The following is a 22,929-nucleotide window of genomic DNA, read 5'->3' as shown; positions in this document are numbered from 1 at the left end:
ACACACAACAGTCTTTGGTGTCCCGTGAATGAACATGAACGTGGACTGTCTTCACTGTTTAGTTCTTGACAGCTGATTAATGCTGAGCATCGCCTGGAAATAACCTTGCACGTGCAGTTTCTTAATGTCAGTGTCTTTGAGCGAAACATTTTTTCTTGCGTCTGTTGTGGGTTTTGATATTAAATAAGATGACTCTAGCTTGCAAATGTGTTATGCTCAAATGTATTGAAGATGTAATCAAAATCCTATACCTCCGATGAATGTAGCTTCTAGTGACTTTCCATCGGCTCTGCTTTATGACTTGTTCACCTTGTGAATTTGGTGTGAAAGAATAAATTTGGGAAACCTAAGGTCAAGGAAAGGGCGAAGGTGTTCCTTTAAATGTAAAGGACACTTTGAGTCCTCCATCCCCAATCTGTTTGATCACTTAGAGCGTGCGCTTGTGACGCACAGGAATTTGGCAAGTCCTCCTCTTATTTAAGAGGAAACATGTGCCTTACGTAAGTCTCAAAATTTAGGTAACCCCTGAATCGGATTTGCACCATATAACTGTTCCGCGGACGCATTTTTGCAAGAAAACCCGAGAAAAAAACATTTCGTGGCACTATCGTCATGAGCGCAAATGGCTTGACTCCGTGAAAATATCGCGCTGACTGTCCACTGCTAAGACAGTTTATTTGATCTGTTTTATGGACGCAATCTATTATTAACTATCGTTGGTCTCGTTTCATATACCTTGGCAAGTTGCGAAGAAGTGAGAGACGACATTTACAAATGCTTTTTAAACTATTATTATTTGATAAGACGATGATGAAGATGATCATGACAAGAACCAAAGCTCCACAGCTGTAAAACACGTTCTATATGCTTTGCTGGAAATGCTGTGCTTCACATTTGAAAAGCATACAATGATGCAATACCTGTTTAGCTCTACATGAGTTCTGCTCTGCAGAGAAAACAAACGTTCTCTCCAACTAACCAAATAAACAACGATCAGAATCAAAACCTTTGAAGAGGTCCAATTCACAGCGCTCCCCTTGAACTTTACCCAGCACCTCCCTCAACCCATACCTGGCTTTATCCTCCCTTGAAGTGAACATCAAGTGTCAATATCTCACTTTCAGGTATGGAAAGGTTCTGACACTGATCGATGTTGGAAAGAATCCAAATGATCTGAGTCAAATATTGCATGTGTGCTTCACAAGGTAGCTGATCTCTTTTTGTCCTACAGACCTAAAACATTCTGTCCCAGTGTAACCCTTTAAAAAAAAGAAAGCCACTGCCATCAATTTACTTTTCACCCAACACAGTATGTAAATACACTCACACGAGGCAAGTGATAACCCTCCTCCCCTTCCACAAACACCAATCACGGGAGATTTGGTCCATTCAAGGTAACCAATGCTAGCATTGTCGTCTGAGGATCTGAACAATGATTAGCCAATGGAGAAAAGGCCATGGGGTGATTGGTTGGCCAAACACTTCTGAAAATGATTAGCCAATGAAGAAAAGGCCATGGCGTGACTGGTTGGCCAAAGACTTTTGAGAATGACTGAATGAGTCAGTCGGTTACAAAGGGATTTCAACCTCATTGGACATACAGTCCCTCACTTTTTACATGCACTTTCACCTCCCAGCAGAAATGAAAAGAGGTACTGGTACAAAACCATATCAGCTCATGAACTGTTGACCTGGAAAAAAAAATGTAAAATGAAAATGAAAATCTTTTATTTTCTTTTTGCAGTATTTTGCACTCTTTTGTAATGCACACCATTGCACTTTCTTGACTAAATCAGAAAATACCCCAAAAAAAGTTTGAGGTTTGAGTTTTACATTCTTGGTCATAAAAGAAGGTGTTTCAATGCCCCGGCGGCTAAAACATCTGAGTTTTTTTTTTTTTAAACGCCTTCTTTTCTAGAAGCATAGAATTATGTAAATGTGCCTCTACTGGTTTAATACAACCAACTTCAGGCGAGCTGATCAAAGAACCTTAGTTAATGATCAATACAAATCAGATCTCGCAATCAGGTTATGCAACCACACATCACACACATTACTCATTTCTTTATGCTGTCTTCCAAAAAAACTGTTTGTCTCCTATGGGACATAATCAGGGTCAGAATGACCAGAGTCTGAATCTGTGGAAGAATCCGAATACAGAGTATTTATATCAAACGCCAAATAACCCTCCTCTTCTTCCTCCACTTCCTCCTGCTCCTCCTGTTCAATTGGACAGATTCCGGTCTCGTCTAGCGCGGTGACCGTACCAAATTCCTGTTGGTTTAATCTTCTTAGGCAAACGTGTGGCTGGAACCAATGGGAGTGCATGAGGAATACCAGACTCTCAGAGGACAGTCTTAGCTTCACCTCTGAGCTTTTGATGGACTTAGAACAGTCTTGAGCAGACACTGATGCTGGTGTGAGTTGTCGGACTGGAGGCGCTGGTAATGGCATGGGTTGTTTCACTGTACACAGTGACAATGGTGTGAGTTGTGAGATTGGAGAAACTGGTGACAGTGTGAATCGTTGGGCTGGCGAAACTGATCTGAGATCTGGATCTTGGACCGGAAACTTTGTGTATTTGGAGGTAGAGCGTTGTAAAAGAGACATTTCAGGGGTGGAGTCATTCTGTGTTATGGACTGGTGGGGTGGGGGAGGTGTATTGTGTTGTGGTACGGACTGGTGGGGTGAGGAAGGTGTGTTCTGTTCTGGTGTCAGTTGGTGAAGAGGGGAAGGTCTGTTGTGTTGTGGTACTGGCTGGTGAGGTGGGGAGGCTTTGTTGTTTTGTGGTGAAGCTGGGTTGTACACAGACTCCTCAGAACATTCCTGAAGGATGCTCCTCATCTGCTTCCTGTGTGTGGAGCAGATCTGTATTGCTGAGTCATTCATACCCTCCTCCTGTTTTTTAGCCAATCCTTCCGCTGTCTGGCTTGGCCCCCAGCGTCTCCCCCGAGAGCTCGCCTCCTCTTCTCTCAGCAGACACTCCCTGTTACCGTCCAACAGTACCTCTGGAGTCTGACTCGAGTCACGTTCTAACTCTGCCACCTTGTGATCACTGCAGAAATGTCCAAGGCTCCTCTGAGGCAATACGGGTGCTGCGTCTCTGTTTGTCCTGGAGTCCTCTGGGGCGTAAGACGGAGTTATCGACGTCTCAGCCACAGTCTCACTCTGAGGTCCTTCTTGGCATTGCCTGGAGGCTGTTTCTGGAACAGCGCCGCTCTCCCTTCCCGGCTTACACTTGCCTGTACTGTTTGGTCGACTGTCGCACAGGCTTGTGTGAGTAACCTTAGCTGAAGGAGTAGAGAAGAAAAGCAGTTCTTTTTTTTCTTTTCTTTTTTTTTTTTACTGTTGATCGTAACATTTAGATTTATATGTGTTAATCAGAAAAGCGACTTTGTAACCAGGTAAACTCTCACCACAGTGCAACAGTCTCTTCAGAGTTTGTGGTAGTGATATTCTGTTACAGGACAGCAGCTGCCGCAACAATTCCTCTCCCTCCGTTAAAGGCCAAGACTGCTTCAGTACCTGGAGCCATTTGGACACAGCAGCATATCAGTCAACCAAGGCAAAACACTGGGCTTTACGTCACACAGAACCCGCTCTCTTACACATACACCTGGAACACTTTTTAAACTTGAATGAGAACAGACACATATGTGCGTATGGACACACACACACACACACAAACACGTGGAAGCATTATGTTATGGAAAGATATGTTCCCACTGTGAATGACCAGTAATGAAAACACATATGAATTTCCTCTGAACACCATCAGCACGTATATGAACATGTAGACACATATATACTGTGTGTGTGTGTGTGTGTGTGTGAGTGTGTGTGTGTGTGTGTGTATATATATATACTGTATATGTTTGTGTGTGTATATATAGAGAACACATTGGGACTGTTTACCTTCTGTTGGGTTCTAGAATAACATTAAATCAGTTACATCTAAATACCTGAAGGAGAAAAGATAAGAACTGGAAACTTGATGAACTGTACTGCTGCATCTGCCTTTTTATACATTATTCTTTGTTACTGCTTTCACATCCTAAAGCCTGTGTTCAACAGCAGCATACATCAGTCTAGAGATAATGGTGTTGAAAATATTTGTGTCTAATCTTCCCAGAAAATACGTCAACAGGACAGACTGGAACAACAAGTTTTCTGAGGGCCTCGACAACCCGGGCCTGATACTGCTGCATGACATCCTCATGACGTACTGCATGTATGACTTTGATCTGGGTGAGTGACTAAACCTGTCCTCAAACAATGGCTAAATGGTCAAATAAACACACTCTGCATTCAGAAACATACCTGGTCAATGCAGGTTGTTTCTGGCAGGGCTGCTTCAAGCTCCCCAAGATAGTAGAACAGTCTCTCCTCCAATTTCTGAGAGTAACGTTCTCCATACTGGTCTTCCATTAAATCCTGTCACATAGCAACAACCATCATCATCATCATCATCATCAGTCTGTTTTACACACATTATTAGCACATTCTGTCTCTCACTTTTATTCATACTCTGACCCATAGGCTAAACCCTTAGGCTAAACCCTTACTGTAAGATATACAGAGAAGAAAGAAGGTACTAGAATTTTGGAGAGAGAGCCAGGGAGTAGGACACTTGGTTACTTTTAGACAGAGAAAGAGAGAGAGAGAGACAGAGAAAGAGAGAGAGAGAGAGAGAGAAACAGGACATTTGTAAGAAATGTTGAAAAAGCAGAAGAGCAGGAGGGGACTGTTTGTTTGCTCACTCTGATGTAAGCCTTGCGTAGGTTCTTGTCTCTGGCCAGAGTCTGGGCAAAGTCCCGAAAATCCTGCTGGTTCTTCCTCATCAATTCTTTGTGCCTTTGGCTCTGTTAGGGGAATGATAAAAGAGAGTACACCCTCTACATCATCAAATTCTCTCAACAAAATAGGCAATGTTTTCATTCTTTTTAATATTTGCTTTGCCTGATATAGCTGTTTTGTTTGTGTACATATACTATACATTTGCATGCATATGAATACATGCACACACATACTCATAGCCTTTATATGACCAAGCAGATGTGTATCCATGCACACTGGCTTACATCAATGAATATCGTTTCCAAAGAATTCAGTGATAATACATAGTTACAGCTTCATAGATCTTAACCATTGGTTTGCTTCTTTTTTGTATCGCGCTTTGAGCGCCCCCTAGGAGAACTCACACATCTGTTGTATTGAGGTAAGCTGTCAGGGAAGAACTTGATGATCTTGTCACTGATGTTGGTAACACACTGGTTATCCTGCAGCATCCACATGATGACCTGGGACAGAAGCAAAGCCAAATACAATGGCTCTTTTGATTGTTACAATGGCAGACAGGAACATTACAGTTTTTGCCGATTGCTTGCACGCTGGAAGTGAATGCCTAGACAAAAGCACCAAAACCTTAACTTTTTGTAACCATGTCTTAAACAAAGGCACCAAAACTACAAACACATTTTCTGCTTTGCACTTTGTCTGCAATTCTGCAACACACTGTTTGCAAAACACTACACACTGTTTCTTACATTAGACACATTGTTCATGAATAAAGCCTCTTGTAATCATTGGGAAAACACTTCTATCAGAAATGCAAAACATACCTGAAATTGGCAACACTCAAACACACATATGAAAACACAGCACAGTACAGTAATTGGACACCAATCAGTCTGACACTTAGCACTACAAATAGACCTCAGGTAAGCCTTTGGTGGGGGTGGGGTGTCTGTGGAGTTCTCCATCACCATGCCCCCCTAGGTCGCTACAACACAGCACACATAATAACATTTCTGGATGCACTACATACTTGTACTGGACAGACCAGAGCAGCCCAGGTTTGTTGTGATCTGGGATAATGTTAGTTTCCACCAGGCTGCTCTGGTCCGAGACTGGTTCATCAACCACAGTAAATTCACAGTTGCATACTTGCCCCCTTACTCCCCATCTCTTGGTCCTACTGAGGAATTCTTTTGGGCTTGGCGTTGGAAAGTGTATGACCACCAACCCCATGCCCGCCTGCCTCTTCTGCAAGCAGTGGAAGAGGCATGCGAAGTCATTCAGGTGGGATCAGTCCAGGGTTGGATACGGCATGCAAAGCAATAGTTTTACCTGTTGCCCAGCCAGGGATGACATTGCTTGTGATGTGAACGAGGTGACGTGGCCAGACCCTAACAGAAGGCGGGATCCATAAACCATCCACCCCATCCCTTACAATGCCTTATAATACTAATTTTTGTTTACCATTGCACTGTAATTTTACTGTAATTATTTTTGAGTTTAGCATAACATATTGTATTGATTACTGTACTGCAATTCTATTTTTCTTTGTGTTTTCTTGCTGTAAAAACATTCAATGGCAAAAAAAAAGCTGTATATATTTTTCTTCTGAAGCTTTTCTTTTTTGTGTGTTCATTGAAATAAGAGTAGATGTACTGTACTGGAACAATCTTTCACATGAGACTGTAAGAGAAAATTAAAAAGGTATAAGAAATACTAAAGACAGCAGTGTTTTGTATAAAGTACATCAGTGTGTTGTTACTGCTTTCAAAGAGGACTTCAAATGGTGTATGCGTGTATCATTTTGTTGCAAAAATGCCATTTTGAAAAAGGATTGTTAGGTTTTGATTGCAGAGTTTCATTTTGACATGAGAGTGAGATGTCTATCTCCAAGTGTTACGTCTTATCTCTCTTGTGAGTAGAGTTTTGACAAAATGAGCCAAATTCTGCGACAAGTGTGTAAGCAATCACAAAAAACTGTAATAAACTGGCAACATGCATGGTCATGAAAAGGCCATACTCAGGTGTTTTGTAAACAAAGTTTGCCTCATAGAATATGAATTCATATGCATAACAGTACAGATTTAAATGACTGTTTAACTATGCTAACGGACAACTGACACCTTTGTTTGATCAGAGGGCTGTCTTAAAGCAATCATTCGTCCTATTCTATTAGATCCTCTTGTTCACGTCAACCCTAATGATTAAAAAACGAATTCACCACTGAAAGCTTAACACCCACCAGAGTCTTCAAACCAAACATGATCTTCATGTGTTTGATGGGAGTCACTAAGCGTGGCAGAAGTCTGTAGGTGACATCCAGGAACTCCATGACTCTTTCATAGTGACAGACATCTCTGGCCTTCAAGACCATCCACGATTCTGCTGCCACCGCACGGATGCTGCATGGCTCCTTCAAAGAGAGCAGCTGCCAGTTACCCTCAAGCCACAGTGGGGGCCCTGCAACTGTGTAAGACATGTCAGAGGTTAGTAGGTGCTGAACGAGAAATGGAGTTCAGCGAAACACCTACAACACTACAGGCATGCATACTCACGTTTTTGCGACTCACTAGATTATGTAAAAAAATTCTAAGATTTAGCTAATCATGTTAAAGGTTTGGCAACATTAAAACCTTCAAGTGCGTCGTAAAATGTAGCCTAATGTGCTAATTCGTTCATTCTTCTCCAGTTTTAAAAAAAAAACTCCGAATGTTTCACATTTTGACAGTATTCTGACATGCTATGCTATCTCTGAAACGATCATTAGTGTACAGGACACAGTACCTCTAGCACTACATGTCACAGTTCAAGTAGGAAATTAAAAACTTCCGTACTCTCCAGGACGTCCATCATTCGGTTACTCCACGCGTATTCAATGATCCACAGCGGCACGGCAGATATGAGGTTTGCACATATTTTCTCTGATCGGTTGAAGAATACATTTTCATCCATAACAGGAAAAGAAACGAAAGTAATGCGTGACGTCAAATAAAGTGCGTCATTTAAAAAAAAAAAAGTGTTAGTGCTTGTGATGTTCCTAAGCACGAAGCTGACTAAGTAAATCTTCCGAGACGCACTCTGTTGTGGACGCTTCAAGACATGTTTGGGCAAATCCCGTGCGGGGAGAAGAAGGGGGAGCGGGGGGCCACCTTGTATGAATAAGCCCTTTTCGTCAGCTGTCTTCTCGTGTTTTCGGAAAAGCAGAAAATGAGCAAAGTCATTTACATCAAATGTGCACATCAAATTAACATCAATTTCACATCAAATGCGTCTGATCGGCTCATTTTCTTGTGACATTCCACCGAATAAATATAAGTTTCGTGTGATATGTCTGCTGAACTCAGTAGATTTCCTTTAATGTTCATGTTCTATGCTAAGTTTATATGCATTACATATGATATTACAATCAAATGAATCAATTATTTTTCATCATATAGATATTTCCATACACTGTAAATCATTTTGCCGCTGTAAAGAGTGACCACAGAGTCACTATGCAAGATTTTGCAAGAATTTCTCGACAGCAAGTTTAGTGGACGATGGTTTGGACATGGATCTCAAATGCTATGGCCCTCTCAAAGTCCATTCTTAACATATGACAATTTGCTTTGGGGTATTGCAAAAGAGAGCATTTCTCAAGTCGGTTGAGAAATATTAGTTGAGGGTCTAAAAACAGCTTTCACAGACATCCAACTATCAGCATGGAAGATGTCCAGAAGAACATTGAAAAATATTAAAATTTATGGTCAGGGTGAAGGGGAATATACAGACATTTCCTAATTAAAAGTTTACTGGCATTGATTGGGGATTTTGTGACCCTCCCGTAGTTTGAGGACTTTTATTTTGAATAGAAATCAAGACTTGAACCGGAAGTAAAATATTGCATCAGGGCTGCTTTTTGTATACACCGTCTGTACAGTAAGTCAAAGTCACTTATGAAATTGTGGACCAGATTCGAAGAAATCTTAAGATTTGTTTAGAGTAGTGTTGGAGTAATATTGCCACGAATATCCCTCGAGTAAATTATGAATCTGTATGTTAATGGCCCAAATATACAGTACACTGGAACTGTCAGTAACAGGAGCACGCGTGTATGCAGTAAGCATCCTCGCTGGGTGCTCTTTTTACTTTGAGTTCAGTATCTCTCTCATCAGCTGGCATTCTTAATAATGGTTAAGTAATTAATGTTATGTTTATTTTGACAGAAGTTTTTGATAGTTTTGTAGTTTTATTATTACTGAGATGGTGTCATTGGTCATTCATTTGCTTTATTCAAATTGATAAGTCTCTTGATTGGGTCTTGCTCTGCAGGTGAACCTGATTCGTGACAAGCCAAATCGTTCCTACACCCAGACATGAATAAGCAGTGTTTAAGACTGTGGCCTTCCGTCTTGAGGATCAGGGATTGTAAACCATTTCTCCCATCCACAACGACTCTTTCCCAGTGGCAGCGACCCGTATCCAATGTCCCAGCTCGGACATACTCAACCAACATGAAGGTTCGTTCATATCTACAGTATGTCAAACGGAAAATAAAATCAGCCCCAACGCCTCCCTACAGTCACGTGTGTCAGGTTGGAGACCCCGTGTTGCGCTCACAGGCAGCTGTTGTGGAACCTGAAACCATACAGGGACCCGAGGTGCAGAAAGTAATAAAGACCTTGGTAGCGGTGATGCGAAAATTGGAGTGTGTTGGTTTGAGCGCACCTCAAATTGGCGTACCTCTTCGTATATTAGCTTTGGAATACCCGAAGAAAATGCTTGAGGAAAGCTCGCCAGCTTCCACTGAAGCCCGGGGTATCGTCACCGTACCCCTCCGCATCTTTGTTAACCCTCAGCTTCGTATATTGGACTCGCGCACTGTCACTTTCCAGGAAGCATGCGAAAGCATCTCGGGTTACTCCGCCTCTGTGCCTCGCTACGTCTCCGTGGAAGTCACAGGTAAGGATGACTTAGCCTCGTTTATACAACTTTGCCAGCGCAATGCTTTATATTTTTCAGTGATATCAGTATTACCTGATGGCTCAGAGAACTTCATACTCATATTGTTTCATAACACTGATTTGTTCTAAATAGCCTGTCAGCAGAAAGGTGCCTCTCTATTAAAACTGAAGGCACTTGCCAATTTCAAACTGCATCATTTCAAAGTTGGTGTTTCATGGTACACTTTACAAAATAAAATTATCCTGATCATGCCAGTAATTCCAGATTGCAGTTCATAGTGTATTGAAGGTCTAACTTTCTGTTGTGTGTTTTAAAGGATTGAATGAGAAGGGGGAGTCTGTGTCCTGGCAGGTCAGTGGTTGGCCAGCGAGGATCTTACAGCATGAAATGGACCACCTCAATGGAGTTCTGTACATCGATCGCATGGACAGCAAGACTTTTATAAATGTGAACTGGGAGGAATACAATGAGTAGCTGCTTAGTGTGATATACTGCTACATACAGTGCAAGTGAATAAGGATCAGCGATGGGAGATCAACGCAATTGATCTTGCTATTCAGCAGCTGTCTTGTTGAGGAGTAATTAACTGCTCAACACTCAACAGCTGATTAACTCTAAAGACATCTCTTTGCTGGGTGTCTCTCTTTGTCATGTGGTAAGGTTGGAAGAGACACAAATGGCTCTGCGGACATTGTGAAACTGGATGCATTTGTGGGTGATTGTCTCCTGCTAAAATGTTAATATTGGCAATATAAATAACATTACATGGATTGTGATGGACATTGTACGGATCTAGAGAGAAATGCGTTTGGAATGCCATTTTCATCTAAATAAAATCATACCTAGTAAGTTGAGTGCTCATCACCATTACAGTCCTGGGGGGAGGGGTCTGTAACGTGGAGTTGAGGTATATGCTACAACAATACAGGCAAGCAGGTACAATAAGTTGTCATTCTCAAACTTGGGAGGAAGCAATGTCCAAACACAATATAGATAAACTGTCTGTCGTTAATTTTTAAAGATCTTTAATGGCAGACAGGCTAGAATTTGACCTTAACACCAAGGTTACACTTTAGCAGATGAAAGTGAAAGTATGTCTATAAGCAGATTAATGTTGAAATAAACAAAATGTAAAGATCTTCATTCTCATTTTACAATGCTCAAAAAATTCTTTTCAGGTATAAAAAAGTGTCTATTCAAGGCAAAACAACCGCAAAATTATTGTTGAGATATTTCTCAGCAATTTCTTCCCTAAAGAGGAACTCTTACAGGGTAGCTCTGTGTGCCTCTCACATTCAGACAAGGTAAGCAGTCCCCATCCAGATCCGGATCAACCCGTTTCAGGTGCAATTATATATAAACAGGTAACTATACAGACAAGCAGTTTCTTAAATCGAGTTTGTAGTGGAACCAGGAAGATTAGATTTAACCCTCACAAGTTCAATTTAAAATCCATTTCTGTGGCCAACAGTTTTTTTTATATATAATACAGAATGAGTGACTACAACAGAAAATATACTGCTATACCTCAGTAGATGAGCGTAAAGTATTACCACAATCACACTCAAGTACTTTAGAGTATGAACACTGACTGCAGTACTGAGCACAGCAATACCTACACAAGATTTCAGCTGTGTTAAGGCAATGTTTGTTTTTGTTTGAGCAAAGCATTTTGAGGTTCTTAACCTTGTGTTTCATCCTGCACACATCTCCATCTTTGCAGGGTGAGGTGTGGAGGACTTGACAGGTCAGACATGCCAGGGAGAGGTGAGACTTTTTGGGATCAAAGCATGAGTGAAAAGACATGGGTTCAGGGGGCATTTCCTGGAAATGAGTTTTATGTCCAGTCTTCTCACATCGACGTTGCTCAGGGCACGAGCAAGAATGAGTATAGTTGCAGGTGTAGCAGATGAAGTAGGATGGCTCTCCAGCTTTTAAGCAGTCGTGTCTTTTTGGTATCTGTTTACGTGGTGTCTGTTCCTCATGTCTCGTTTGGCCTTGTTCCACCTGCAGTGTTTCTGGTTTTTGTGGCCCTTGCATAGCATTGACCTTAGCAGAAGGTTTTATGTGATTATCCACCCCCAGTTCATACTTCACCTCATGTTTTCTCTTATCACAAAGATTTAAAATTTCACAAGTGATTGTATGACTTTTGTTACAGGCGCAGCAGACAGCAAAGTCCACAGTTTCAGGTTTCACGCAGCAGTGTTTTTCTGGTGGATTTTCTACTGGTATCTTCTCCTCTTCTCTTGTTTGACTTTGTGCAAGCTGCGATAAATCACTTTTTGGTGACCCTAACATGAAGTTGGCCTCAGTAGATGGACTCATTTTTTCAGCTTTCCTAAGTATGTGCTCCACGTTGTGCGATTTCTTTCTACAAAGACGTCCTTCATCACAACTGTAATTATGAGTATAGTTACAGGTGTAGCAAATGGTGAAACCCAGATCTCCTGACTCCACACACACATGTTTCTTTGGTGTCTGTTTCTCTACTTCAGTTTGGTTTTGTTCGACCTGCAGGGATTCACTGCCTGTGCCCTGCTGCCCAACTTGTTCTCCTCTTGGTTTGAATTTATGACCTTTTATAATGCAAGTAGTAAAAACGGGACAGCTGGCATTGTGGTGTTCCCTGCATTCAAAGCACTTGTGGAGGTACATTGTACTGGACTCAGAGCAGTTGCACAACTGTTTCCCAGTATGACTGATATCCTTCTGTCCATTACCAGATGCTAGCAAGCTTTGATCGCCCCCTTCTTTTAAAAGTGATGTCCCTGTCTCGCGGCTTGGCTCCGCCTTCTCCGAGGGAGGGACGGGGTGATTAGTCACCTGGTAGCTCACTGATGAGACATACCGAGTTGACCCCTGTCTGGAGAGCCCACTACTCCCCTGGTCAGATGGTGAAAAGTCACTATAAGAAGTCTTGGCACCACTAGGTGATGCATAAAGGGGACTAGATGGTGCAGAAGAGTCATCAACCCTGTAATTTGTCTCTTCTTCATGTTCTGGGCCTTCTGTGTAGAGATCCTCATAGTCAGGATCTGAACTGGTTGTTGGATCGGGCCCAGTGTTAGGTGAGATGTTGGTTGAGATGTTAGATGATGCATTCTGAGACTCTGCAACATTCTCTAGTGCTACTAAGAGGCTGTGACCCCTCTGTCTCTCCTGGACCAGCTTCAGTTCCCACTTCACGCCTCTGCCCACAGAGCCCAAAGCAGAATGGAGAAGCTGACACTCGATACGGGCCGTAAAGAAGGCACAGGCCAGGTGGAGAAGACTGTCTGGAATCGGTGTAGAGCTCAGTTTCAGCTCATCATCTGCTCCAGACCCCAAGGTCTGGTATCCAAGCAATGCAAAGAGATTGATTGCTTGCTCTACACTAAAGGCTGCTTTGATGCAGTGGGTGAACATTCCGGAATACATCTGGAGAAACAGAAAAGAAGCTTTATGCATTGCATATATGTAGAGTGAACATAAACTGAAACTGGAACAATGTACAGAAACAATTTCAACATTGAGTTTTTGAAGACATAACATGAGCAAGCGATGAACACTTGTTCATAACTCAGACACAGTGAAAGCCATAGTACATAGACTTTCACTTTCAGACTGACACAATACAGAGAGACATTTCAGTTTAATTCTGTCTCATACATGGCAAATGATAACATTTTCATGTGTACAGTAAGTAAGTAAATGAATAAAAATGGTATGATCATAATTGTATAAACTCTGCACTTTTCTGATAACACTCAGATTGAGAATGTGCAAAGTTGGGGAAAAAAACCAAACATTTAAAGGGCTGTGCTGATAGCCCAACCCAAAAACACATACCTTCACAACTCTGTACTCCTTCCTCCAGGGACACAGATAGAGGTTAAGTGTGGCCAGTTCAAGCACTTCAAATGCCTTCGCAAGTTTCAGGAGGCCGGACCCTCCTGAAGCAGGTAGCAAGGACTGGAGAGAGACCTCCATTACAGAGAGTAGATCTAAACCCGGCACAGAAAGAATGTCGGAAGCACTGCCCCTTGTGAGGATTTCCTCCACCTCAATGCACAGCTCCTTATCACCGCATACCAAGTTCCCGTCCCTTTGCTCAATACGGCGTTCCAGAGCAACCCGGTACAGCTCTGCTATACCAGTGCTTCTGGTTTTCCTACCACTAGCACTCATCCTGTAAGGAAAAAGTATACAATTAGGGACGACAGCTTTTAGACATAGGCATTTTGAAACCGCAAAAATAAAAATGAAAACTATTATTATCGTTAATACCGACGTCATATCGGAAACGAAGAAATATGTCGTTTTACCAACATTTTAGGAGTAACAAATGAAAGTGAAACTAACACCGTTAATCAAAATTTAGTGTTCAACCAAGATTATTCCAAAATATTATCATAACGTTAAGATTCCCCGCAACCCGCGCAAGCAAACAAACAAAATCATTTCTAAAAATAAGCCGGTGTTAGTTCGCTTAGACAAATAACAACAAGGTATAGGTTAGCAAGTTGTAGGTTAGCTGATAAACATCAAATGCAACAAGCAGAATACGTTCAAGAGCGCTTGTTATGTGCTACTGAGAAGCCTATCCTTTTGAAGTCACATCATTTTAACTTTAAGTGATCAACCACTGATTAGGGCTAGACGCCAAATTAAACACAGAGCTAAACAGCAAAGATTAAGTGCCTTACTTCTACCTATAGCTTGTAAAATTTTGAAATGTACAGTAAATAAACAAGACCTGACGGCGTTCGTGGCAATTCAGCATTAAACGACGATAACCGGGATCCTTTGCTCTTTCAGAGTAGAGGGGTCTACTGAGTTATGCGTCAGCTGAGTTATACGACTGCTGCTATTTTGAAGGTAATAGACCAAACTTTAACCACCTCCCACATGTCACGTTACTTCGAAATACTTCAGACGTAACTTCCTCGCCTACTTAAATTGTCGTTCAGTCGTCTTTTCCCAAAAGTTATTAAACTTTACGCTGCTGTTAGAACGGCCAGTGCGTGTGTTAATAAACAAATTGTTCTACAGTGTGTTTTGTAATCAGTATCGCTCATCGCAGAATTGTGTTCTGCATCACGTGCTCTGTCACGGACTACACTTACTTGGCTCTCATAAAATTCTAAATATTTATCATCGAATTAACGTCTCAGTGATCTGCACCTGCTGTTTCGATTGTATGCCAATACTCTTTCTAAGTGAAACAGTGTTTTAAGGAGTGGACTTTCCTGCGTGAATCCGTACTTAAATAATCACAGGAAACAGCAAAGCTGACGTCGGGTCAGTGTACAAAAATAATATTTTACAGAACAGATTCCTTCTGATACGATTCGGTGCGATACAATACAGTATGATTCCATATAGTGCAAACAGTTTGATGTGAAGCGTTTTGACACTGGTTGCTGGAAAAATCTAGTGGCTTAAAACCATCAGAGCCCAGCTATGGGAAGGAGAGAGAGAGAGAGAGAGAGAGAGAGAGAGAGAGAGAGAGAGAGAGAGAGAGAGAGAGTAGCTTACATTACAACGGGATTCATCACAACGGGCTCCTTCATATTCTTATGACCACCATATTTGGAATCGTTGCGGTGTCTTGGCATATCGTAAAAATCAATCGACTTAAAATAATGCGTTTAAACAAGCCTTCTCTTATTAGTGAGTTGCTGCAATGTTTGTGGACTTTTGCTGGTGCATGGAAAACTTGTTCACCGTCACTCGACAATTGACATGACGGACAATGGTGGGGGGAGGGGATCATTTAGGAGTGGGATACGCTTATGACTAAAGTTTACCCTGACTGATAGACGGAAAGGGAAAGAGAAAAGGAGAGAGAGAGAGAGAGAGAGAGAGAGGGATATTGTAATTAAATAATGGTATTAAAAAGAGACACCCTTGTCATATGCTCCTCTACTGACACACTCACAATGATTCTTTCCAACTTTTGCGCAATATGTGCTGTTTGCATCACTGTGGTCGTATGGCAGCCTAGTGCACCGATTCCAATCGGTGAATCGCTACACGTACTACCGAGTCCTACAGCCGAGCATGAAAGGTGACCACTAGAGGGCGTGAATGTCCACCTAAAATGTACAGAAACCTGGCAATGGTTGTTAATTGTTCTATCCATAATTCACATTATTCTCAGTAGGAACGTTTCGCAGTGTTAGAAAAGTGATGTGTCTCAAAATTCCAAAGACTGTAATTAAGGAATATACGAAATACTGTTTTTATGCTAATTATTTATGTCTATTGTTTACACGCAAAGATACATGTGCGCCTGACAATGATTGATCAATAATCAAATTTTATAACACACAATATGTGTAAAAGACTGTGCACATTTGTTAAGATCATTTCTCATCATCATCTGCGCCGTAATAACCGTCAACACTTAAGCGTTTCATGACAGTTGAAAAAGTTGTCCGTTTTGCTTCCAAATCTTTATGCAAAAACGTCGTCGGCAAGACTCGACAGGCATTGGAGTTTTAACTACTGGATGCATTATGCTTATAGGAAAATGCCAACTGCTCTCAGGGATTTAAAAATGTGCATTCGCTACATCTGGTGTATAAAAGTACAATTAACAAGTGTTCTTCTATAAAACCATTGAGAGCAGTTTCTGAAATGAGTATTTTTACTGCTGTTCGTGCGGAACAGATAGACCTGTTCTACTAGCTGGCTGTCCTGCAACTAACTAGCTCTTGTTAACATCAGCGACGTGTAGAGACGCAACTCAAACGTATGTAGTGAGGTCATAGTTTTATACCTAGTGCTACTGAAAGTGGGCGGTCCCTCAGTTGATAGGGGTGTGGCTAGAGTGACAGAAGGGTGGAACTGTGGCCCCTGCGATCACTTTAAAGGTCTCCAAAAACCCAACATGTTCCTCACAACCTATAAAAGCATCAGATCTTTCTCTCTTGGATCATTAACAAGTCTGAGTGTAACTGCAGTTCAGTGCAGCCTTGTGGATTAATCGCAATGTCAAACGGGGACAGAGTTGTTTTAGCACTGGGCGGTGCTGGCACGGTTGGATCTGGGGTAGTGAAAGCACTCCTGGATAAAGGTAAGGAATCTGGAGCTGATTCAAGGATTCAGTGACAATCAAACCAGAGACAGTCAATACAGATCTTAATATTTTATGAACAGATTTGCTACCAAGGAGAAATGCATAATGAAACTCTTATATTTTGCTGAAAGCATATCATTAATGTATGCATTATCATTTGCATAGTGTTTGTCATCAACATTGGCACACTATATGTTACAAAATTTTGTCTTTCTTGGGCCTAAAGATTTTGCTCTGGATTTCAGAAGTAAGTTAGAATAAAATCATCTAAATGGAGGTTTCATATTATTGATAGTTTGGCATTAACAGTGATGCAGTAAAAGTACTTTTTTTTTAAATAAAATGTACATCTGGTGGCGACGATATTTGTCTGTTTACTATGCGACGCCACAGGTTTCAAAGTTGCTGTGATCTCCAGAGACAGCAGTAAACTAGAGAGACTCAAAGGCTTTGTCTCTGCTTCAACCAAAAGCAACCTGACTACACTGGTGGGGAATGTTGGTAAGAAAGAAAATCCGGTCTCACTGACTCACCAATAAAAAACACCGCTTTCGCCTGTGCACATTTATTATGACTGTCTCATTATAACCATCTCTCACTCTTCTTGTTCCTCTAATTACTGATGAATATCAACGTTTCACATAGACTCTGTGCTCTCTGACCTGCTCTCTGACTACCCGCTCACCGACTACCTGCTCACCATTGCTCTCTCTCTTCCACTCCGTGTCCTCCCGTCCACCCCCCCCCCCCACCCCACAGGCTCTGAGGAAGGAGCAGAGGAGGTGAAGCAGGCTTTGCTGAAATCTGTTGGTAAAGTGACGGACGTGGTGTCATCTCTAGGCTTCAGCTGGTGGCAAGGAGGTCCTCCACACACTCAGCCTCTGAAAGAACTTCACTGGGTGAGTTCTGTCACCTACCCTGACCTGCAGATCTGTTTAGTTATCCACTCATGTAGAACTGCAGGACCAGGTAGAGTCATGATTCACCATTCGCACACTCAGCACATTCATCTGTCTGAGTCATTTTCTTCGCAACTCTTCCACAAACAAGTGCTCCTTTCAATTCTCTTCCCCTGAAAAAAAACCAAACTATTCCTTCCTTTGGTTTCTGTAAATGTTTTTTTTTTCTCGGGTTAAATGTTGTACTCTTTTATCTCAGCCCATTGTTTACCGCCCAAGCCTTTCTTTCTTTCTTTCTTTCTTTCTTTCTTTCTTTCTTTCTTTCTTTCTTTCTTTCTTTCTTTCTTTCTTTCTTTCTTTCTTTCTTTCTTTCTTTCTTTCTCTCTACCACTCACTTCCCCCTCACATCAGCCGCCTCCCCTACCTGTTGCCGTGCTTTAATCTCCTTTTCTTCTCCAGGTCATTGAGACTCTGCTGTTCAGTACCTTTGTCTCATGGAAAGCCTTTTTTCCTCTCGTAAGGGACGATCCTAACTGCACCTACACCTTTATCACAGGTGAGACCCCAACAGCGCACCCCATCTTCACATGTGGGGTCTGATACACGCTTGCAGGTCTTTTTTTATACTGCAGTAAGCAGTCTGTGATTCAGCATTTTGGATTCATGTATGATAATGGTAGGACAGCACTATATACAGTCATGTGTTGTCAAACATCAAGTGATAGATTTTTTTTTGGTCTGCAGGAGGTGCAGGGGAGAAACTCCTCATGCCCGGCACTGGGTTCCTGACAGTCGGGGCAGCGAGCGCGTTGGCGTTCTGTCAGGTTCTCCGGGAGGAGTACCCAGATGTCCCCTGCAAACTCAACCAGGTGTGGCCACCGTTGACGTTTACTGTACATCAACAGTGATCATAGCATCAACCCCTGCTCAGCTCCACTCAACACAGATGGCCGCATAATCATATTTTATCAGCATAGGCTATTACTGTCATTGTCCGTTGTCCCGAAACTGAGGGCTTTTGGACCCAAATATTACCACAGGCGTTTTCTAATCTTAACCTTTCCTGATTTTCACTTTTGCCTTCTAATTAAGGACCGACTTCCTTATGGCAGAATACCCACACCCTCAGCCAATCAGTGAGAAAATAGTGCTTTTCTTGGAGCTAAAAGTTGTGGGACCGCTGGATTCTTGGACCAGTCTTGAGAACCATTGCAGTCATTAAGTCATAAACAGTCTCTCTCAGTTCTAGTCCACGGGACCCACCTAACAGCATATTTCTGCTCTAACCCAACGCTGATATTTCTGATTAAACTTGTCCACTGTCTAAACTTGTCCACACCAGTTTGTAGAGTAGTTCTAACTGGCATGTCAGCGTACGGCTGGAGCAAAACCTTTTCTGTATTTTTAGGTCCACAGACTTGGCATGAAGGAACGCTTGTTTTGAAAACCAATTTCTTTACTATGGCTCTTTGTTTTGTTTTTTTTTTACTGTTTGTTTGTTTTTTGCAGGTGAAGATTAACACAGGAGTTGCGGCTCCAGAGCGCATGGCACCGGGCTATCTGAGCCATCTGGATCTAGGAGAAGCAGTAGCCACCCTGGTTGAGCGAAGGAACAAATCCCATTCGGTTTTCGCCATCAACTGCCCTGCCGACCTAAAGACTGTTATCCTGGAGGGGAACCTGTAGACCCTCCCTGAACTCTCCACACAATACCGCAAAGACCCCCCCCCACCGCCCCCACTCATAACCCGCCTGCAGACAAAAAAAAAAAAAGAAAAGAAAGAAAAAACTGTAACGGCAGATTTTTATTCATTCATCGTCTATTTTAGCTTGCCATTGTCAGTTTATTTGAATATTGCTCCCTTGCATGTCAGCACAATGTATTTGTGAGCTGAGGACAGGGATTTGTAACACTACGCTCATTGTTACCACCTGCAACATCTCATTGTGTTAAAATAAAATTAACATAATATCTCACGAGTCGGACGCTGTGAAGATCTTGGGCCTGGAGCACACTTTCAAAGAGAGCAGCATGACCCGAGAAAAACAGACTGAGGGAGGAATAGAGAATCGGTAGGGAGCGGCCTGGCTCGCGTGGGAGATGGATTAAAAAAAACAAAACAAAAAAAAACAATTGTTCTTTCATGACTCAAGCTCTTTTGAGGTTTGCTCCAGTGTTAGAGTATGTCATGTAGGGTTATAGAGGTCAGAGTGGGCTCTGGCGTTTTTTTTTTTAATATGCGTGTGTGTGCGTCCCCTTGCGTGACTCCCTGTCCTGTTTATAAACAGCCTGCTCCTCTTCCACTCCTCTCTGCTCCTAATTATCCCGGGTTGTACTGGGTCGTAAATAAACACGGGGGCGGGAGGAACCTGCACTGCAGGGACCTGCATGTTAAATATGGACAGCCTCAGATATGGTATTGTGGTCTTTTGTTTATCATGCTATTTGCATATACATGCTTTAGCAACATGAATGTATATTTGTTATGCTAATAAAAGCAAGCTGAATACAATCAGAGGTGCTGTTAGCTAGAGATAAGCGGATGGGGGAATTTGTCAGAAGTTTAGCGATGGTATCAGCCTAAAGATGAATTAGTACATATTTAATGGACACTATGGGACATTATACACCCACGCACACACACACACACTTACCTATAAGCTCTAGTGGAGACATCATGATACGGCTACTTTAGATTAATATATGTCATTTTTTTGTTTTTATCAGGGTTATCTTCAAAAAAAAAAAAAAAGTCAGTCAGTTTTATGCCACAAGAATTGAAACCACACACACACACACACACATGAACGTACAGAAACACTGATTTATCTTTATTTTTCTTATCAAAAATGTCCCATCTTACGTGAGAGTGAAGTGCTATTGAAGTGCTTGACTTGGTCACAAACCTTCTAATTAGCCCTTTAGACAAGCCAGAAAACTCTCTGGCAATAGCAGAACTTTTCTCTCTGAGGAAGAAGGTGACATTGCATTTTGAGTAAGAAAATGCAAGCCCAAATAATTAAATGCATGCACACGCACACGCACATGCAAAAATACTATACGAATTAAAAATAATGTTCCCTTCAAATCCATGGAAATCATTAAATGATGCTATGGACTGTAACGAGAACAATAACAATATCAGCCTCTATCTACTTATCTGTCAAGTCTATTCATCACGCTGACATTGTTAAAGTAACTGCATTGTGGGTCATAGGTACACAAGAGGCTGTACTGTATACGCTCACAACTGTACATCTTGTGACATTTTGCCACCTGAGCTAGGATCTTGTAACCATAGTGACACGAGCCACAGAACGGTGAAGCAGAAGGGGCTATGACCTCTACTTGCTTCCTCTGGATTCCATTAAAAATTGGCACTTTCCTGTCATCCACAGGCATGAGTATCAGTTGAAGAATCAAAACAATGAATCACACAGAAAAACAAAATCAGCACTGTGGCAACACAGATTTCTCCTTTTCCGTGAGAGTGTGAGGTGTTCTTGCCAATTCAGCTCAGCAAGTTGTCTGTTTTTGGAAATCAGAAGTCCATCCATTAAAGATAAACAGCTACAGACAAACTGTAGAGTGAGGTAAGACAGGCAGACAGAGACAAAAGACTAAAAAGGCAAAACAGAGGGAATGATTTCATCCTCTACCGTGTGAGACAACAGTGTGACCAAAGCAGTCATATGGACCCAAGGTGTGTGTGTGTGTTTTTCTGGTTTTGAGACTGATAACAGTGCGTCTCTTCTGATAAAAAAAGATGTTAAGGGTGTAGCTGTGGTGAAAAATGGAAAGGGTGATTGGAGAGGAGAGCAATGGGAGGAGGTGAGAAAGAGGGATAAGAGGGCTGGATGAGTGTAAAAAGCCCAGATAAATGTTTCCGTGTTGCTGGAATGCAACTGACTACTTTCTAATTCCAGAGAGACTACTCTCGGACAGAGTCATTTCAGCTCACGCTATCTTCTGCTAAACACTCAGCCCAAATCCAACACACGCAAGCACACACACACACACACGCACGCACACACGCACACTTAAATCAGTTAAGACTGTGCTGGAGAAATCAATCATCATCATTCAGAATGAAAAAGGGATGCAAATAACATCCAAAACAGAAGAATCATGTTTGACATTTTATAACATCGACATAGAACCAAAGAATTAGCCACTTACCATTCAACCACTAACAGAGTAAGTCTTGGCTCAAAACTGTTTTTATAACCAGAGAAGCTTAGTATTCCACTGTGCGACACTCTAAAAACTCAGAGTCAAAGAGTCAAAGAGCAAAGGATAAAATAAAATTGGGGAAGGATACAATAAAACTGAGGCACTGAAATATATATACAGTATATTATATATATATATATATATATATATATATATATATATATATATATACACACAGTATATTATATATATATATATATATATATATATATATATACACACAGTATATTATATATATATATATATATATATATATATATATATATACACACACACACACAGTATATATATATATATATATATATATATCTCTCTCTCTCTCTCTATATATATATATATATATCTCTCTATATATCTATATATCTATCAGTATTTATATATGTGGATGCTGGGATTCAGAGGCTAGGTATGGTTGGTAGGCGTTGTATGTTCTCACTTTGCTAAGTGACCTAGGACTACGTACAGACAGTTTGGGACAGCATGGAGCCCATAACACAAGAGTACAAACTTGGACTCAGGCACTCCATAAAGGAAAAAGGGCAAATGGACTGGAAGGGATTGGAAGGGACGTGTGGAGACAAAGCACTGCTCACACAAGTTATGCAAGTTCTCAACAGGCGAGGGAAAAAGGCTAGTCTGGGATTGGAGCTTATCGACCGAGCGTCGGGCTGATTCAGAGTGGCGTGCTTTCTCTTCTGGCCCGGAAACTTTTGGAACAATCCAGCCATCTGCCAGTCAGGCTCCATAGCCGACCCCTATGGCCATCGTCCCCCGCTGCACACACACACACACACACACATATATACACAAAGGCCCAAAACAACTGCAGGACCTCTGGCCACACAGTTTCAGACATCCAAACTTCACTGCATGATGTCCAAAGGCCATTTCCTCTAATAAACGGAATATGTATCCAGTACGACCAAATAAAGCATGTTTTAGCCACATCACTTCAATGGAAACTGACGTGTGACATGTGTTCAGTTGGA

At 41.7% G+C, this 22,929-nt stretch overlaps 4 protein-coding genes across 5 annotated transcripts; 2 read left to right on the top strand and 2 right to left on the bottom strand.

Annotated features, from left to right (window-relative positions):
* Positions 1–1,729: 1,729 nt before the first annotated feature.
* On the bottom strand, positions 1,730–7,658 carry LOC115826966 (uncharacterized). Of its 2 annotated transcripts, none has more exons than XM_030790920.1 (7): positions 7,632–7,658; positions 7,040–7,263; positions 5,202–5,300; positions 4,761–4,862; positions 4,321–4,434; positions 3,417–3,525; positions 1,730–3,290 (listed from the first exon to the last, which is right to left on the bottom strand). In XM_030790920.1, exons 1-7 carry the CDS (start codon positions 7,648–7,650, stop codon positions 2,098–2,100), a joined length of 1,860 nt encoding a protein of 619 aa, XP_030646780.1. In that variant the 5' UTR covers positions 7,651–7,658; the 3' UTR covers positions 1,730–2,097. The 2 variants fall into 2 exon arrangements, with proteins under 2 accessions (XP_030646780.1, XP_030646781.1); XM_030790921.1 differs by lacking the exon at positions 7,632–7,658 and adding an exon at positions 7,353–7,443.
* A 1,025-nt stretch (positions 7,659–8,683) lies between these two features.
* Positions 8,684–10,547, top strand: pdf (peptide deformylase, mitochondrial). The gene is made up of 3 exons (XM_030790785.1): positions 8,684–8,715; positions 9,109–9,738; positions 10,058–10,547. The coding sequence occupies exons 2-3, from the start codon at positions 9,153–9,155 to the stop codon at positions 10,213–10,215; spliced, it is 744 nt and encodes a 247-aa protein (XP_030646645.1). The 5' UTR covers positions 8,684–8,715; positions 9,109–9,152; the 3' UTR covers positions 10,216–10,547.
* Positions 10,548–10,769: 222 nt separating this feature from the next.
* Positions 10,770–14,569, bottom strand: spata2l (spermatogenesis associated 2-like). The gene is made up of 3 exons (XM_030790589.1): positions 14,480–14,569; positions 13,573–13,912; positions 10,770–13,161 (listed from the first exon to the last, which is right to left on the bottom strand). Exons 2-3 carry the CDS (start codon positions 13,909–13,911, stop codon positions 11,263–11,265), a joined length of 2,238 nt encoding a protein of 745 aa, XP_030646449.1. The 5' UTR covers position 13,912; positions 14,480–14,569; the 3' UTR covers positions 10,770–11,262.
* Positions 14,570–16,719: 2,150 nt separating this feature from the next.
* On the top strand, positions 16,720–19,392 carry LOC115825951 (uncharacterized). Its single transcript, XM_030789619.1, has 6 exons — positions 16,720–16,804; positions 17,201–17,308; positions 17,567–17,706; positions 18,166–18,262; positions 18,451–18,575; positions 19,216–19,392. The coding sequence occupies exons 1-6, from the start codon at positions 16,720–16,722 to the stop codon at positions 19,390–19,392; spliced, it is 732 nt and encodes a 243-aa protein (XP_030645479.1).
* The last annotated feature ends 3,537 nt before the right edge of the window (positions 19,393–22,929 follow it).

The sequence above is a fragment of the Chanos chanos genome, chromosome 13, assembly GCF_902362185.1.
Source record: "Chanos chanos chromosome 13, fChaCha1.1, whole genome shotgun sequence".
NCBI classification, from domain to species: Eukaryota; Metazoa; Chordata; class Actinopteri; order Gonorynchiformes; family Chanidae; genus Chanos; species Chanos chanos.
This window is presented reverse-complemented; position numbering and strand designations above follow the sequence as displayed.